This window comes from Hemicordylus capensis, chromosome 1 (assembly GCF_027244095.1).
Source record: "Hemicordylus capensis ecotype Gifberg chromosome 1, rHemCap1.1.pri, whole genome shotgun sequence".
NCBI lineage: Eukaryota > Metazoa > Chordata > Lepidosauria > Squamata > Cordylidae > Hemicordylus > Hemicordylus capensis.
Genome location: NC_069657.1, coordinates 234,909,829 through 234,929,698, shown reverse-complemented (window position 1 = coordinate 234,929,698; position 19,870 = coordinate 234,909,829). Strand labels below are relative to the sequence as shown.

The following is a 19,870-nucleotide window of genomic DNA, read 5'->3' as shown; positions in this document are numbered from 1 at the left end:
TAGCTTTGAAACTCTAAATTATTTTTTAACTGTATTTTTAATGAAATGTTATGATTCTTTTATTTGCTGCTTTTTTGTTTGTTGTTCGCTGCCCTAGGGTAGGGGTGAACACAAAATGATTTTTGTGTTTCGATTTGGACCCAAATTCATTTTGGGTCTGAATCTGACACCCCCCCCCCCCCCAAATCACCCCTGTTAGGTTTTGTGCCTGAATTTTCAGAATCTGAATGGATTCAGGTCAAAAATATCTGGATTATTTTAAAATTTAAAACCCGATTTCGGGGTTTTAATTACTGTAATTGTTTAATTGTTGTTTTAAAATGCTTTTAAATTGTTAACTGTTAGATTGTTTTTAATCTGTTTTAGCGCTTATTGTTTTAGTGGTTTGTTTTAATTGTAAACTGCCCGAGCCATTTTGGAAGGGTGGTATACAAATCTAATAATAATAATAATAATAATAATAATAATAAGAAGAAGAAGAAGAAGAAGAAGAAGAAGAAGAAGTGTGTGTGTGTGTGTGTGTGTGTGTATCACATAATATATTCTGCGACGATATCTATATCAATTGACAATAAAATTCAGCCATCCCAGGTCCTTCGGAAGGACCCGATGTCTGCATAAAACAAACCAGTCAATAACACCTGTCTGACTGTGTAAACAAGAAATGGGGATTCCAGCAGATGTATCACTTCATGTCAGGGAAAGGGGTGGCCCGGAGTGGAGTGCGGTGGGGGTAGTGCCAAATGGGGGCAAGCAAGCTACTAGAATTATTTCAAAGGAATTGGGCAAAGGGCTGATTTTTAAATGATTTTTGAAGTTTACGTGTCTAAGAATTTTCCCATAGGGAATAGAGGTTTCAGCAGCCCCATAACTCCACTGGGGAGGCACCAGGGTGGCCCAGAGTGAGTGGTGGTGTAGTGCACATAGGGTGCCAACCACCCCCATGGGTTGCTAACCCATGGGGTACAGGACTTTGCCGTTTCTGAGGTGTTCTGAGTGTAATGAGGGTGGGTTCATGGTTTGTCATTGAAAATCTCATATGCTACCAGAGAATTTACACTCAGAACACGTCAGAATCAGCAAAACTCAGTGCCCCATGGGCTTGTGGGTTTGGGGGTGGATGGCACCCTATGTGCACTACACCACCACTCACTCTGGGCCATCCCGGTGCCCTCCAAGTGCAGTTATGGGGCTGCTGAAACCCCCATTATTCCCAATGGGAAAAAATCTTAAATGTAAACAGAAAAAGCATAAACTTCAACAAATCACAAATATCATCCCTTTGCCTAAGTCCTTTGAAATCTGGGTGCCCCATTGGGGCACTACCACCTGACCCACTCTTCTGCCCCTGAAGCCCCCTTTCTGCCCTGAATTTGCTCCAAAGACACACAAACTTCAGAAATTCTTTTTAAAAATCAGCCCTTTGCCCATTTCCTGTGGGATCTGGGTGGCAGCAGACACCCATTGGGGCACTACCAACTGACCCACTCTTCTGCCCCCAAAGTCCCCTTTCTTCCCTGAATCTGCCCCAGATAACATCAGCATCACACATCAACAACAACAGCAGAGCTTTGCAAAGAACCAGGCAGGTTTTCAAGTCACACACATCCACATCCCCCCCCCACCCTAAATGCAATTGATTTGCACACAACAGTGTGAAACAACAACAATGAAATGCAGACTCTCAATACAAGATAACAGCAGCAGCCAGCAAAAAAACAAGCAAGCAACTGTCATATCACAGATGCAGCAGACTAGGGCCAACAACAGCATCAATGTGCCCTGCCATCTCTCATTCCCTCAAGCATTTTTCATCCACATGCAAGAGACACAGCTACATCTGGCACCTGGCCATAAAAGTGGGTTAATAAGGAAAGGATAATTTTTAAAAAAATTATTAATAAGACAATACATAAACATGAAGAGTAAAACTGATACATAATGTCATCCGTTCACCAACTTTCCAGATATGTACATAATTAGATGGAGGAGATTGACTAAAACTATCTTGATCTGTGAACAGAATAAAATCTGACCATATCATGAAAAAATCATTAGAATTAGCTTGACCCGCTCAAAGATGAATAATATGGTAGGGGTGTGCAATTCAGGTTTTCAGGTGATTCGGTTCGGGACCCGAACCGAATCACCCCTGTTCTGTTTTGTGCCCGAATCTGGGTCACCCGAATCACCCTTGATTCGGTTCGGATTCGGATTTAATCTGAATCTGAATCTGAATCGATTCGGGTGGATAAAAAGGGGCCCAGGGGCAAAATTTTGGGGTGGTGTGGTAGTGCCCAATGGGTGGAGTCTACCACCCCAATTTCAGGGGGAATTGGGCAAAGGGCTGATTTTTAGCGATTTTTTTAAGTTTTAGTGACTTTGGGGCAGTTTGGGGGCATAGCATGGGATCTGGGCAAAAGGAGTGGGGTGGAGTGGTAGTGCCTAATGGGTGCAGGCTACCACCCCAATTTCAGGGGGATTGGGCAAAGGGCTGATTTTTGGGAAATTTCTGAAATTTTCATGTCTTTGGGGCAGATTGGGGCAGAAAGTGGGGCCTGGGGCAGAATAGTGGGGTGGGGTGGTAGTGCCTAATGGGTGCAGGCTACCACCCCAATTTGAGGGGGTTTGGACAAAGGGCTGATTTTTTTTGAGAATTTTTGAAGTTTTAGTGACTTTGGGGCAGTTTGGGGGCAGAAAGTGGATCTGCCCCAAAAGAGTGGGGTGGGGTGGTAGTGCCTCATGGGTGGAGGCTACCACCCCAATTTCAGGGGGATTGGGCAGAGGCCTGATTTTTTGGGAATATTTGAAGTTTGGGTGTCTTTGGGGCAGATTGGGGGCAGTAAGTGGATCTGCCCCAAAGGATTGGGGTGGGCTGGTAGATAGTGCCTAATGGGTGGAGACTACCACCTGTCCCCAATTTCAGAGTGATTGGGCAGAGGGGTGAATTTTGGTGAATTTATGAGGTTTGTCTTCATAAGGTGAAGTGTGCTAAATTGATTACTTCCTCATATTATTCATAGTAATTGTGAAAAAGTGAAAGTGGGGTCATGAGAGTTGTTTAATTGAAAAAAATCTCATTTGCTATGATAGAATGAGAATTCACACAGAAAAAAACTTCTGAGGTGTGAATTCTCATTCTATCATAGCAAATGAGATTTTTTTCAATTAAACAACTCTCATGACCCCACTTTCACACTTTCCTTTACTATGAATAATATGAGGAAGTAATCAATTTAGCACACTTCACCTTATGAAGACAAACTTCATAAAAATAAATTCACCAAAATTCACGCCCTGCCCAATCACTCTTAAATTGGGAATGGGTGGTAGCCTCCACCCATTAGACACTATCTACCAGCCCACCCCAATCCTTTGGGGCAGATCCACTTTCTGCCCCCAATCTGCCCCAAAGACACCCAAACTTCAAAAATTCTCAAAAAATCAGCCCTCTTCCCAATCCCCCTGAAATTGGGGTGGTAGCCTCCACCCATTAGGCACTACCACCCCACCCCACTCTTTTGGGGCAGATCCACTTTCTGCCCCCAAACTGCCCCAAAGTCACTAAAACTTCAAAAATTCTCAAAAAATCAGCCCTTTGTCCAAACCCCCTCAAATTGGGGTGGTAGCCTCCACCCATTAGGCACTTCCACCCCACCCCACTATTCTGCCCCAGGCCCCACTTTCTGCCCCAATCTGCCCCAAAGACATGAAAATTTCAGAAATTTCCCAAAAATCAGCCCTTTGCCCAATCCCCCTGAAATTGGGGTGGTAGCCTGCACCCATTAGACACTACCACCCCATCCCACTCCTTTTGCCCAGATCCCATGCTATGCCCCCAAACTGCCCCAAAGTCACTAAAACTTAAAAAAAATGCCAAAAATCAACCATGAACTGAATCACCCAAATTTTTCAGGTCCGAAATTCGGGTGATTTGGCTCATGCCCAAAAAATATCGGGGGACATCGGGGGTGATTCGGTTCGGCCCCGAATCACCCGAAATTGTTCGTTTTGGGCACAGATCGTTCTGTGCCCGAAATTTTTTGCACATCCCTATAATATGGGTCAGTTTTTCAGATATGGCAATATGCCACATAGACTGATACCAAGATGTCCAAGACATGGTTTTATGCTTCCAGTATTGTGCAATGGATAATCTAGCCGCAGTTAACATGAAAACTATAAGATCCTTAGAAAAACAATGCCAAATTAGCTCCTGAAAATACATGTAATAGAGCCAACTCTGGTCTTATATCTAACCTCTGTTGTGTAATTTTACCCATTTCTAAAAATACCTCCGTCCCAAAGCAGAAAATACTGAGCCACCATAGATGGAAGTATGTTCCCCTATTTCCACAGCCGTTCCAGCATAGTGGGGACAAACTCTTACTAATGTGAGATAATGTAGAAGGGGTCAAATCCCACCTGTGAAAGAGCTTAACAAAGTTCTCTCTAATTCGAGAAGAGGTAGAAAACACCAGCTTCCATTTCAGTATTCCATTCCACTGTGAGTCGCTAATAGTTTGTTGTAGGTCATTTTCCCAGGCCAACTTAAGGCCAATTAATGGATCAGATGTTTGCATTATTAGAATCTTGTATAATCTAGAAATAAATCCCTTTGAAACTTCTGAAGCCTTTAATATTTCTTTTACATTTCTGCAACAGATGCCTATGGCACCAGCAGCACAACCTATTGAGTAGATGCAAGCAATCTAGTTTGAATAAAAATGCTGCTGCTGCTAGATAGAAGTCACACACAATATGACCCAATTCTCATTGCAAAGAAGTCCACACACACAGAGAGAGAAAGAGAGAGTCTGCCTGTGCCCATCCATGAGGTCCTGCAAATACAGGCACAACAAAGTAAACCATCCAAGGTATTTGAATAAATTGCATAAACAACACACATTTTTTAAAATTCAATTGCAACCCCAAATCTCCCTCCAAACAGGAAAAAACCCAAGAATACAGAATTCCAGAGGGAGGGAGGTGTGCGTGTGTGTGTGTGTGTGTGTGTGTGTGTGTGTGTGTGTGTGTGTGTGAGAGAGAGAGAGAGAGAGAGAGAGAGAGAGAGAGAGAGAGAGAAAATGGGGGTACATTCACTCAGTCTAGGGCTTGACCCACGTTGTGTGTCCAGTTGTCCACTTCTGTGATCTGGTCTCTGGGTCTACTCTTCTTCAGTCTTCTTCTCAGTCTTCAGGTTTGGGGGTGCCTGGGGCAAAAGCCTTGAAAATCTGGGGGGAAAGGAGGTGGCTGGCCAGTGGCCGCAGGGGTTGGGGCTGGTGGCACTGGTGGCTGGCACAGCAGGCACAGGCAGGCAACGATTCTCTCAAGGGGGTGAAAAAAAAACTTCTGGAACAAAAAAGCAATGCAGCAGATAAATCCATTCCCAGGCTGGCATGCAGTAGCTATAGCAGGCTGGCAGGCTGGGCTCAGGCTGGCAACAAGGCAGGCATAGGCAATGGCATGGCATCATGGCAACTTGAGGAATGCAATGCATACTAGTTCTCTCTCTCTCTCTCTCTCTCTCTCTCTCTCTCTCTCTCTCTCTCTCTCTCTCTCTTTTCAATGAGGGGGAAAGGCAGAATGGCAACTGAGTAACTAAGTTGTTGAATGAATTGAAAACCCCATCCTTGAACTCCCCCCACCCTTGCCCCTTCTTCGACCCTTCCCCTGGCCAATGTGGGGTCAGTAAAGAGTGGCAAGAGGCAAAAGAGCCAATGGGGAACAAGGAGGGAATCATCATCAGCTCAGCCCATGCTTATCGGAAGGCTGGAAGGGTGGGAAATTCAAATAGTTATCAAAGACACAATGGAGATTGACTCAGAGATCGCCACAAAATTGAGATCTGAAACAACAAAACGTTTTGTACCGGAAACAGGGGCACTTCATTTTGTAAACAAAACCTTCGGAAGTTGCAATCGGGCATTTCGTTTTGGCTACAAAACACCCGAAATGGGCTGCTTTGGGTACAAAACGTTTTGTATCCGAAACGTTTCACACATCCCTACCCTAGGGTCCTAGGACCAAGGGTAATATACACATGTAAGTAAATAAATAGATAAATAATCCATGGTGAAGAAGATTCTGTGTTCAGATAACCATAGGATCTCCCAATGGACAAGATCTTCTACTAATGATGGGGGAAGCAGGGAAGGAGCAGGAAGGAAAGAGGAGATACCACCCCAGCCTGATGCCAGCTCCCAATCTCACCATGCTTATACAGGTGGGGGGAAGAGTAGCATCCCAACAGGCCACTAGATGAATGCAGGATCAGAGGCCCATCCCTAGGAAAGGAGATATGATGTATCCTCCTACCTCTAAAGGTGGCATAAGCAATAAAGTGAAAATGATGGTTAAAAAAAGTAATGCATTCGATTTTCATATTAATTTAGAAATGTGAATTGGCAGATTAATGCTGTGTTTTTAAATTAATTTGGGGGGGGGGGCCCGTTTATAAACCTTGGTAATTTAACAGAACTTGCCAAGTGGCAAGTCTCATGTCACATTCTTTATCAATGTGTGCCGAATGCCGAATTGCTTCTAACCATCTGTGAAAAAGCTGCCATGCAACAGAAACCTGGGAATTGCTAACAATAATGATGAATGCTAATCCCAAACAAGCTACAGAGAGGAGCTGTTACAAAAGCAATTTACATTGTTTCAAGTTGGTCAAGCTAAAATTGCATTTGGAAGCAGTTGTTTTTCTTTTGTTGCAAAAGAAGAGAGTTTATCATTTCACTGCTGCAAGAAAATACATTTAATGAAAAGTGGCAAAGGTCATGCAATGGAAATTACCGGCTGAGTCAAATAATCACTGTACTTGACTTAATAATATTTCTTTGTGTCCATGTTGCTTCATAACTGAACATACCATCTGATTGTTTGGGGGGTTTCCAGTCATGAGCAGGCAGAACCTGATTAATTGTGTTGATAATCGGTGAGTCAACTCACACTGAAGGCAGATAGAACTGAACTTGTTAAGCCTTTTTAAACTGAGAGTTAATGAAGAGACCAGTTCTTAACAGCATTCATCCTCCAAATTATAATACCAATATTTTATTACTGTGTTTTCCAGGCACAATTCCTAAACAAAAATAAATGTTTTGAAAATGTAGTCTCCTCTCAGGATAGATAAAAGACTAAAATTATTCCATTTACTCCTCTGCTAACTGGGCAAAGAGACACCTTTTACCGTGGTGATTCTCTTTATTTAGCAGGGGGAGAGTAACTGGCCCTATTCACCCCCAGCACAGTACTTCCAGTGACTGTTGCTGGTGTGTTTCTTATGTTTCTTTTTAGAATGTGAGCCCTTTCGGGACAGGGAGCCATCTTATTTGTTTGTTATTTCTCTTTGTAAACTGCCCTGAGCCATTTTTGGAAGGGCGGTATAGAAATTGAATTATTATTATTATTATTATTATTATTATTATTATTATTATTATTATTTTAAAAACACACACAATCCTGTGTGTAGCTACTCAGAAGTAGTGTCCAATTACTACACAGTGTTCAATTACACTTACTCTCAGGGAAGTGCACATAGGATTTCAGCCTGAAGCTACAGTTTTGAGTACAGTGGGTCTGACTTCTGAGTACACGTGCATAATATCATGCTGCAAGACTAATCATATGCACACTTAACTGGGAGTGAGATCTAATGAACTCAGTAGGACTTGCTTTCTGAGTAAATATGTATATAGATCAAGCAATAATAAATCTTAAACGACTTTTAATATAAAAGCATTTATTGTACATTCCCTGCCTTTCAAGTCAATTAAGCTCTACTAAGAAAATTGTAATGGATGTACTGCCCAATATTCTAACGAAGGAAGCACTGGTGCTCTGTGATATCCTCCAGTGCTGTGGACAGGATTGATTAACTCTGAACCAGAATTCATCTGGGAGGAGATTTTTGACAACTTCTCCTTCCACTGGAAGCCCTATGTGCCGCCTGAAAATATGTCTCAGAGGGTCACACAGCATTCAGGGACATGTTTTCAGGTGAGGCAGAGGATGTCTGTGGAAGGGGAGATAATTGAAATTCCCCCCGCCCCATCCCTGGGGAGCACCAGTGCTGCATTAGTCTGGAACTTGTCCTCAGCATTGGCACATCTCATGGAGCATTGATGATTTTAGCATGTAGGCCATTAGCTATAGAAGATACTCGCTAACATCCAGATGGTTACTCAGCAATACTATTCACAAATTACTCTAAAGGATACTTAACTTCAATAGGACTTTCATCAAGTAGTTTTGTCAGGATGTCAAACACTTTTGTTGATTCACGTACTCCTACAGAGTGGTGAGTTCCACTTTGCCAATCTACATCAAGTCTCTTTCACAAGTCATCTTTCACAGCTGCATAGTAGAACAATGCTCCCCAGTTGAATTGTCTCTCTTATCAGTGCCATAGTCATGAGAATTGTACCTTTCCCTCTGCCATTCAGAATTAAATGCACAGAAACACCATTCCATGTTTAGCATTCCCTAAAAAATAGATTGTTCTATCTGGGCCAACAATATTTATTATTTATTTATTTATTTAACATATTTTTATAACGCCCAAAACTTACGTCTCTGGGCAGTTTACAAAGATTAAAAAGTAAAACATTAATTAAAAACAAAAACAAAACACTTTAAAACAAGACATTTAAAACACAATTTAAATTTTAAAATAATATTCTAAAAACAACATTAAAACAATCAAAACAATATCAGTTAAAAGTCTGGGTGAACAGATGTGTCTTTAAAGACTTTTTAAAAGTTATCAGAGATGGGGAGGCTCTTATTTCAGTAGGGAGCACATTCCAAAGCCTCAAGGCAGCAACGGAGAAGGCCCGTCCCTGAGTAGCCGCCAGACGAGCCGGTGGCAAATGCAGACGGACCTCTCTTGATGATCTCAATGGGCGGTGGGGTTCATAATGAAGAAGCCGTTCTCTTAAATACCCAGAGCCCAAGCTGTTTAGGGCTTTATAGGTTATGACCAACAACTTGTATTTTGCCTGGAAACATATCGGCAGCTAGTTTAACTCCTTCAATATGGGAGTAATATGGTCTCTCCTAGATGACCTAGAGACCAGCCTGGCTGCCACAATCTGGACCAATTGTAGTTTCTGGACTACGTACAAGGGCAGTCCCACATAGAGCACATTGCAGTAATCCAGTCTGGAGGTTACCAGCAAATGTAACACTGTTTTGAGGTCTCAAGAAACGGATGCAGCTGGCGTATCAGCCGAAGCTGATAGAAGGCACCTCTGGCCACTGCCTCAACCTGGGACACCAAGGAGAGACTTGGATCCAGAAGCACCCCTAGACTGCGTACCTGTTCCTTCTGGGGAAGTGTGACCCCATCCAGAACAGGCAGATCAAAATTGTCTCTCGATTTTGGAGAGGAAGAAATATGGAGGAAAGGAGCAGAGATTCCTGACTATGTCAACTGCAGGTATGATAGATTGACTGATTATTGATTGGTTTAATTTGATTTATATACCACCTTTCGTCCAAAAATTGGAACTTGTTTACTATAGAGGAAGAAACTATGAAGCCTTCAACTGAAGATTGATGCCCTTATCCACCCATTACCGGGCAAGCATTTAGGGAAGATATGCCATTTCCTGATGAGGTCAACATGGAGATGTAAAACTGGGTGCCATCAGCATATTGATAACACCCAGCACCAAACGTCCTGATGCTCTCTTCCAGTGATTTCATGTAGATGTTAAAAAGCATTGGAAACACTATGGAGCCTTGTGGAACTCCCAGTTCTCACTTTGCAGAGCAACAATCTCCAAGTGACACCATCTGGAATCTACCAGAGAGGTAGGAGCAGAACCACTGTAAAACAGTGCCATCCAATCCCACCTCCCTCCAGAAGGATACCATGGTTGATAACATGGCTGATGGTATTGAAAGCCGCAGAGAGATCCAAAAGGATCTCTTTTATAATTCTTGCAATTATTACATCAGCCAGGAGAGTCAGTGAGATCTCATTCATTTAAAATATTGATGCCCACCCTCTCCAGTGCAATACCACTCGAGCAGCTTACAAAAACAATGGGTAAGTACTGAAATTTGGTTCATCACTCTTGAAATTTAAGAACATTAGAACAGCTCTACTGGATCAGGCCCAAGGCCTATCTGGTCCAACATCCACCAGATGCTTCTGGGGAGCCCTCAGGCAAAAGGTGAGGGCATCCCCCCTTTTCTGCCATTGCCATTTCCCATGGATAAGGTGGTTTTAAGACCAGACATATCCTTCAGACCTATGATTTTGAATCTTTTCATCTTGTTCCTCCTACCTTTTTCACATCGGATTTAGAGTTGGACAACCACCTACACCCTCTGGATATCAGGCAGGCCCCAGCTTTTTTATTTTAATAGAACTAGACAATTTGGAATTGACAAGATTTTATTCATTTCCTACCAGGAACAAAGGCAAAAGGATTTCAAAGCAGAGACTTTCACTCTGGATTGTAGATGCAATCAATACAGCTTATAAATCTACAAATCATCCAGCCCCTTTGAACAGAACATCAGAGAACTAGGGTCCCCTGCAGCCAGTTTGTCGAGAGTGTACATACAAGACATTTGCTTAGTAGCAACATGGTCATCTGCAATGTGTCACCTTTTATCAAGCACAATCTCTCAATATTAGATCAGCAGTAGCTGCATCCTTTGGATGAGGAGTATTGAAGTAGTTGTTGATGTAGTCACCTCCTGCCTTTTCTGTGTAGTTAGCTAATTTCTAAGCACAGAAGACCACAACCAAGGCAAACAGGTTTTTTACTTGCAATCAATGATCTTTAAGTGGTCCTTCTGCGTTCACACAGCTTACCTAAAGGTGACACTTGCTGTTGGTTCTCATTTACCTTCACATGTCTTTAGTTCATGGATGATCATTTTGTCAGCAGCAGGTCCTGAGGATCTACTGCTCCAACTGCCCTTTCCTAATGAGCATGCTGGCTGCTTGATGGTGATGTCAGAGGGTCTTGAGGACCTCAGGAAATTTCCCAAAGGTTTGGCTGTGCAGGCACAACTCCCATTAGTGTGAATGCACAAGAATGACTTAAAAACGATTTGTAATAGGTAAGCAACCTACTTTTCTGCTGAGATGATGGCAGTTACTGACATTCTGGACCCATACATATCTGTTTAGGAGGGTGGGCGGGGAGAAAGGCTGCATAACCTTACTTTCCCCACAAATGATCACCAAGATGTTGCTGGGTGCGCAGATTGTGTGCCAAGATGGTCCACTGCTGCCCAGGTGCAGGGGTCAGGATGTGTGGTCCCGGCCCCCAGAAATCCCACAATGCACCATGTGAGCATGCGGTGCATGGTGGGGATCCCCCGGTGATGACACATGCACAGTTAGGTGATGACACATGCACAGTTAGCCCAAGTTAAGGGTGCACTTGCACCCTTAACTTCAGCTAACTGGTGGGCTCCGTAGGCAGGTTTGCCACCACCATGGCACCACCGGGAGCCACCCAGCTCCCGCCGGTTCTCACAGGCAGCTAAGCCTGGGCTTAGCTGCCCTAGCCCGGTCTTGGCTGCTCATAAGAACAGCCTCTCTGTGTTGTAATGTATGTGTGCGTGTCTCATTCACAGTTGGTTATGCTCAAATGTAAACCTGAAGACAATCGCATAAAGAAAATTTGGGAGCCGAAGAACTTGTTTGAGCCATCCCATATGTTAGAGCTGAAATGAATGAATTTGAATATTCAGCTGGAATGATTTTTAGGATAAAGTCAAGAAGGGTTTCAGTTTTTGGTGTATCTGAGCTCCAGATTTGGTGAGAATTTCAGCATAAGCCAAAGCCTCTGCTAAAGTGTTTGATAATATTTCCACCCATATTGGAAGAGAGATGCAATTCAAACAGGCCCACCCCCTAATCACAGTGCTTGTGAATGTTATGGTAATCACTATAGTCCACTGTTGTTTAACAATGCACAATTTCTTTGAAATGACTTACCAAAAGCCTTGTAAATTATAGCACAACTCTAACTTAACAGATGTTTCTTGCCTCTCAGTATTTTGCTTTGAAAATATTCAAGTTCCTGAATTGCACAGACTCAATCAGATAATTGGGAGGGTGTCTGTGTGTCTGTGTCTGTTTCATCTAGCAGTTCACCAATTAATCTCCTTCCTTTGGAGGAACTTGTCAACTATGCTAGGAAGATTTTTTTAAATTGTTTTTACTTTCTCTTGGAATTAATTGGAACATAGTTTTCACTGGAATATACTCCCAAATGGGTATGATTAAAATCACAGCTGTGATGACAACCTATGTTCAGGCTAACATACATTTTAATACAAATATATTAAGTGCCTCACTACATTTGCGTAATATTTCATAGTTTGCCATACAAATTACTAATTTTATGTCTTGCATGTGTATTTCATTTTTACACATGTGTGCATTTCTCTTTAAGCCTTTTGGACAGTAAATTGTACCAGCTTGTTTGTTTGTTTCTTTGTTTGTTACATTTATATCCCACTCTTCCTGAAAGGCTCAGAGCAGTTTACAGCATTCTTTAGAATTAATAGTCTTGTCCTAAAAGGGCCCACAATATTTAAAAAACAAACAGACAGAAGTTAAAGTGGGGCAGGGGGGAGTTGTCAGAGGTGAGAGTCCAGAAGGCACTTGGTCCTCTTCAGGCCAATGAAGGGGCCTTGCTGCTTGCCTCACCCGCTGCCGCAGCCTGATGACAATGTTGATTTCCACTGGGAATGTTGCTGCCTGTATAAATGATGTTCATGCCATTCTATGCTTTTCTACCACAAATAGCCTTCCAATTCATGGAAAGGTTTGAATGTTCAAAAACAACAACCCCTTTTTGCTTTGTTGAATGTGGGAGAAGTTTTTGTTTGCATTAGTATAGCAGCTTGTAGATGTTGGGAAGTCTCTCTAGTAAGAGACACGCTTCTATTACAGCAGAGTGCACTGAGGCACAACACAGCAGACTCTGCCTAGGCATGCATGTATACTGAGAGTAAAAGAAACTTGGAGCCAGTTCATAGTTTCAAATCAATATAAGGAGTCTTTGTAGGTGAACTCCATTCTAGATAGTCAAGTGGAGAGATAGGATCTCTAATCTAGCTAGCTAGCTGGATGCAGAGGGATAGTTTCTGCATCTCTGCACACATGGTGCAGGGAGAGAGGAGCGTGGGTGTTGCAAGGGAGAAGAAAGGAGAAGAGGAAGTGGCAAGGTAGGAAGGAAGGAAGTCCCTGAGAGTAGCAATCTACATATCAAAGAGATAGTGTCAGAGCAGTAGAGAAAGGATGACCAATGTCTTGACTCTTCTAGCCCTCTGACTCACTAACAAGCCCCCTCTGTCACTGAGGCATGAGCCAGCGCAGAGTCCTTCACTTCCAACAGTAGATACTATCAACGGGTTGGCGTAGGTGGGACCATTACCTTCTCTTAGCAGCAAGGGTAGATTTGGGGAGTAGGGGGGTGTTTTCTTTACCCCTGCCCACACCTTTCTGCCTTCTTTGGTCTTTACTCACACTTTTGTGAACTGGCCACTGGGAAGAAATGCATGGCAGGCCCCTTGCCCTCTCCAGTTCATGAAGTGCTTGCTTTGTGCTCACAAGATGCTCAGAGAAAAAGGAAGCACCCCGCAAGCCAGCAAGAAGCAAGTTCTTCACCTTGGAGAGATTGAGCCTCCGCACATTTCTTCCCAGCCAGCTAGGAAGACTCAGGGAGAAGTGTGGACAGTGTGCAAGCATGCCTGGAATCCACAATGGGGGGAAGGGAAAAGCTTGGCAGAGGGTGGGTCATGGTGGACGGAAATTTGATGTAACCGCGTGGGGGAGGAGATAAATGGCTGCCCAGCTTGCTATGTTCCTGATCATAGGAGAGGAGAATAAAACTAGCAAAATAATGGAGCAATGTGCTAGGGGTGTGCATTTTGGAATTTTCTTGTTTCGATTTGTATCCGAATCGAAACACCCCCGTTTTGTTTTGTACCCAAATTTTCTGAATCCGAATCAGCCCTGTTTTGTTTTGTAGCCGAATTTTCTAAATCCGAATCGATTTGGGTTTTTTAAAAGGGTCCCAGGGCAAAAAGAGTGGGTGGTGGTGGTAGTGTCCAATGGGTGGAAGCTACCACCCAAATTTCAAAGGAATTAGGCAAAGGGCTGATTTTTTGTGAATTTTTTAAGTTTACACATCTTTAAGAATTTCCCCATAGGGAATAATGGGGATTCCAGCAAATGTATCGCTTCAAATCAAAGGGAAAGGAATGACCCAGAGCGGATTGTGGTGGGTGGTAGTGCCCAATGGGGGCAAGGAAACTTCCAGAATTATCTCAAAAGAATTAGGAACATAGGAAACTGCCATATACTGAGTCAGAGCATTGGTCTATCTAGCTCAGTATTGTCTTCACAGACTGGCAGCGGCTTCTCCAAGGTTGCAGGCAGGAATCTCTCTCAGCCCTATCTTGGAGAGGCTAGGGAGAGAACTTGAAACCTTCTGCTCTTCCCAAAGCGGCTTCATCCCCTGAGGGGAATATCTTGCAGTGCTCACACATCAAGTCTCCCATTCATATGCAACCAGGGCAGATCCTGCTTAGCTATGGAGACAAGTCATGCTCAGCCACAAGACCAGTTCTCCTCTCCATTGGGCAAAGGGCTGATCTTTTGTGAATTGTTGAAGTTTACGTGTCTTTTAAGATTTCTCCCATAGGGAATAATGGAGGTTTCAGCAGCCCCATAATTCCACTTGGGGGGCACTGGGGTTTCCCAGAGTGAGGGGTTGTGTAGTGCACATAGGGTGCCAACCACCCCCATACCCACAAGCCCGTGGGGTACTGGGTTTTGTGTTTCTGAGGTGTTCATTGTAGATTCTCTGGTAGCATATGAGATTTTCAGTGGAAAACAAGAATCCACTCTCATATGCTACCAGAGAATCTACACTCAAAACACCACAGAAACAACAGAACCCAGCACCCCATGGGTTAGCAACCCTTCCCCTGGCCAGTGTGGGGTCAGTAAAGAGTGGCAAGAAGCAAAAGAGCCAATGGGGAACAAGGAAGGAATTGACAGCAGGTCAGCCCATGATTTAGGTCACCGATCAGAAGGCTGGAAGGGTGGGAAATTCAAAGAGATGTCAAACATAAAATGGAGACTGACTCAGAGATCACTACAAAATGGAGGTCCAAAACAACAAAACGTTTTGTAGCCGAAACAGGGACGTTTTGTTTTGTATACAAAACGTTTGGATCTGGAAAATGGGTGTTTTGTTTTGTCTACAAAACACCCGAAACAGGCTGTTTGGGGTACAAAACGTTTTGTATCCGAAACGTTTCGCACATCCCTACAATGTGCTCTGTCCTCCTGTTATTTTCTTTCTTTCTGAGTTTTGCAGTGCATTTCAACTGGAAAGTGTGTGTGTATATACATAAACACACACACACATACAAATATACACAGAATACACACACACACACAGGACATGGGCAAACTAAGCACACAAACTGGAGGATGCAAGCAATACAAGGAAGATAACAATTAAAGCAAGCAAAAACAAGAATACCGGAAAACCCTTTATTCATACTGAATGATAATACTGTTTGCCCAAGTTGTCAACAGCACACATGCAACACTGCCTCTTAGGAAATCGGAATGTGCAAGCAAGTTCGACCGATTCAGTTTGACGGTTTTGCGTTGAACTGAACCACCCCCTGTTCAGTCTGACCCCGGACCACCACCCCCTCCCCAGCCATTCAGGGGGTTCACGAGTCATTCCCCCCCTCAATTTTTTTTAGTACTTACCCCCTCCGGGGCACTTCTCCGAGGCCATGGGGGTGGTCCACGGAGGTTCCCCTCCACCCATCGGCCTTCCTCATGCCAAAAGTCACCTCGTTCTGGCATTTTTCAGCCCTTTCCAGGCCTTTCCCCCACTGCGGTGGCCATTTTTTGAGGCCGTTGCCAATGCACCATGGGCCCCTGCATGACTGAGTCATGACTCAGGCCACACAGAGGCCCATTGTGCATGTGTGGTGGCCTCCAAAATAGCTGTTGCGAGGGGAAAGGCCTGGAAAGAATGCCTTAGAATGCCTGAACTGGGTGGTTTTTGGTATGAGGAAGGCTGGTGGGGGAGGGGGAACTTCCTCAAACCCCTCCCCCATGGCCTTGGTGAAGCCTCTCAGAGGGGTAAGCACTATTTTTTTTTAAAAAAAAGCCTCGTGGATCCCCTTGGAACTGAACCAAACCTGAGGGGGTGGATTTAATGGGGGGCAAAACTGAACTGCCAGCCAGTTTTGTGTACACCCCTACTGCCTGTGGCCGGCCATAGCGGGCAGCCATGGGGGTGAAGAAGAAAGGAGTGTGGTACTGTGGTGGACGGAGGGCACATTAAACCAATATTTTTTAATGCAGAATACTGAGGTGTCTCCACAGGAAACCACACAAGAAACAATAGGAAGCAGCCAGATAAACTTGAGTGTTTACACAGCCCACAGTCATTTTGGATAAAATTAAATGTGCAACCCTACTGATCCTACCACATCAAACCCTCTCGTTTCGAAAGGCTCTTTGTGTTCTAAAGATAGTTAAGTTATTCCTGATTTTGCAGCAGGCATATAAATGCATCACATGTCAGAGAAAAATGAAGACTCTCGAATGTTGAGACCCAATCCTTTTGCAAAGGGAGGAGAGAAAAGATCTCATATCACGCGTGGCATGCCCTCTTGTCTACTTTCATTTGAATCGACCAGGTCTTCTGTACAAAGTAGACCTTTTGTACAATCAACAAAGATGAAGATGAGAGAAAAAATTTTTACAATGCAGAGTTGCCAAAAGGAAGGCAAGGGCACCTAATTAATATTACACATATGGCACTCTTTGGGGAATGAATGTGATTCCTCTTTTCAAAAGGCAGCCCAACCGTACTTGTGTCACCAACCCAGCTGCTAATTAAGTGGTGTTCACTTCTGGCTGTACAATTCTTGAGCAGCGTTAACGGTTTGTAGGAGCACTGTAATTAAAATATTGTGGGGGGCGGGGATGCTGTGAGTTGTACATTTGGCATTGCATTCTAGTGGCAAGAGCTTATTTTCTCTGATATCCTATACATGTTATCTTTATCAGCCATCCTTGGTACAGATTATTTAAAAGAACACTTTGGAAAATATAGCTGCTGAATTTTATTTTATTTTATTTTATGAAATTAAGGAGATGTTTAAAGGAAAGGCTAGACGGGTGGATGATGTTCTACAAAGATGCAGTCATATTGAACCAATGATATCTGCCCATGCTGAAAATGTTCTAAAAAACGGAGATTGAAAAATGTTTACTTGGATCGAGATGCTTATAAAGGCACTGAGAATTATTATTATTTATTTCCTAGAAGTAGAAAGACAGCCATTAAATTTAATTAATTAATTAATCCTGCTGTTCCTCCAAGGAGCCCAGAGCAGTATAAATGGTCAGGTTTATCTGCACAATAATCCTGTGAAATAGGTTAGGCTAAGAGAGAAATGGCTGACCCAGAGTCACCCAGTGAGTTTCATGGCTGAATGGGGATTTGAACTCGGACCTTCCCAGTCCTAGTCCAACACTCTATCCACTACACTACACTGGCTCTCAAGGAGAACATAAAGGAGACCATAAAGACCAGAAAGGAGTTAATTGTGGAGGACCTTGTTATGAAATGCAAACAAAATGGCCAGAAGGAAAGAGCCCTGCTCCATGCCACCCTACCACATAGCTTATCATCAAAGCTGCCAAACTCAGCAAACAAGGAATGGGCTGAGTCTAGTTCCCCAGACCCTTTTACTCAGTGGTGAACCTAGATAAAGGTATTTTCATTAGGGGAAATATTTTTTCCTAGGGATCAATTTCTGGAACTGTAATAGTAACTTGGATTACTCTCCTTGGCTTGTTCTCTCCTCTCATTTTGCCATAATTAGAAGGTTTCTATAGAATAATTTAGGTGCTTTATACAAATCAAATTATAATGATTCATATGGGATTGATTAGCTCTTAAAGCATATGTCCTGTGGTATGGCTGCAGTGGTTCCTTTGGTTCCATGGAGTGGCACATTTTGATTCAGTTTCTTACCTCCTCCCTCCCCTTTTTGTCTCTACAGCTTAGCTTTACATCCAAGGAAAGACATTGTTGTCACTGGAAGTGATGACCGCCTGTGGAAAATGTGGGCCTTCCCGAATGGCAACATCATCATGAAAGGTGAAGGTCATACTGATTGGCTTTCTGGATGCTGCTTCCATCCAAGGTTAGTAAAAACAGCCTTGTGAACTAGCACTAATCCCTTCTGGAGAAGTGCTTGTTTGTGTTGCCTTCCCAAGCTGGCCTGTTTTGATGACTTTCTTTTCTGAGTGGAACCCTCTGCTCTCTGCTGAATTTCTAAACATGTAGGTAAATGTTCCTTTGGCTTCCAGTATGTTGACTTAAGATTGATTGCTTTCAGTATTTTGTACATCTCAAACTTTTGTCCACATGCCTGCGCATCTAACCAAGTGTTATAAGCTTTTCAGATCTCACTATGCTCACTCTCTCCATGCTTATCACAAGGACAAACTAGACGCATGTTAAAAATCATTTATAAATAGTATAATTGATTTCTTGTTTTAATGTTTATTCTGTTTTCCCCTTTAGTATTTCAGTGTTTCCCCTGTCTACCCAGAGAACAAGTGCATCAGCTCCCCCCAACCCCGCCCAACAATAAATCATAATTCAGAAAAATAAACAAGATTTTTAGCAGTCATTTAGGACATAATGCAACAGTTGACTGCATTTAATGTAATTATAAATCCGGTAAAATTTTCCTTTGGAAAAAGTAGACTGTTTCTTGAGAGCAGATGTTAACTTAGGTTTTTTCCATAAAGTATATTTAAAACTAATTATTTATATATACACACACACAGCTGTCCTTTTTGACAGCTTATTTGCACAAGCAAGAGGGCATGTGAGTGGTCTATTAGCATAAGAGTGTACATTAGAGGAAGAAAAGAAATTCATTCAGTACCATAGGGACAGAACTGAGATTTCTGCCTTCAGTGTTACACTGTTTATATCAATTGTATGAATTGACTAACTGAATGAGAAGTATGAATTTGAAATCACTGGTTGTTTACTCAACTATCTCTCTCACACACATAAGTGTGGGTGGGTGTAAAGGAGCAAGCCAGCTCACATGAGAGGAATTTTAGCTGAGTCGCCTCTCCTTGTGCCTCGTGGGCTGACCCGGTCTTAAATTAACTAAAAGAATTTCTGGAAGGTTGAATTCACTGCCACCAACTGCTCTCCAAGTAACAGGGCTTTTACTGACAGAAGGGAGTGATAACCCCCAGTCCCCTCCTTACTGTGCTAGCAGGCACATATAAAAATGTTGTTACATATATAGGAATGTTTAAGTGGGAAAATAGCAGTCCTTTGGGGGGGGGGTGCGAGAACTAGGGGCTTCCCTTTGTTTCAGAGCCAGTCAAGCACTCGGAGCTAATTTTTAAAATAAGAATAAACCAATCTATGATTTCCAGAAATATGCATGTTCAGGATTTTCAAGTGTAATGGTTTCAAATGAGGTTATTTTCTTAATAGTTACAAAAAAAGGGTAGCTGGGTATACAAGACACACACAGGAAAATGAATTAACACTCCTAACACAATTGTTATGAACACTTTTCCTAATTCTAACTTCAGAAGCCTCAGCCTGGGCTTCTCCCTTTTCTTGGAACTCACCAGGACCTTGGTGAAACCAACCCTGCTGTCCCTAGTCCTGGGACAGACAGAACTCACCCCGAGAGAGCCTTGCCAAACTCCATTACACTCCTCTCCTTCGTTTAGAGATGGGCATTACCAGGATAGTAGCCCAGGCTTGGTTACATTTAATTCATTACTGGC

The 19,870-nt window shown here is 43.0% G+C and overlaps 1 protein-coding gene across 10 annotated transcripts in view; it reads left to right on the top strand.

Annotated features, from left to right (window-relative positions):
• The window catches only part of SPAG16 (sperm associated antigen 16), a 754,101-nt gene that overhangs the window by 343,889 nt on the left and 390,342 nt on the right, over positions 1 to 19,870 (top strand). For all 10 annotated transcript variants that reach the window (XM_053283351.1, XM_053283355.1, XM_053283350.1 and 7 more), the window contains one exon: positions 18,100 to 18,243. In XM_053283351.1, the coding sequence (XP_053139326.1) occupies positions 18,100 to 18,243 (144 nt within the window). The remainder of the gene's footprint in view (positions 1 to 18,099; positions 18,244 to 19,870) is intronic.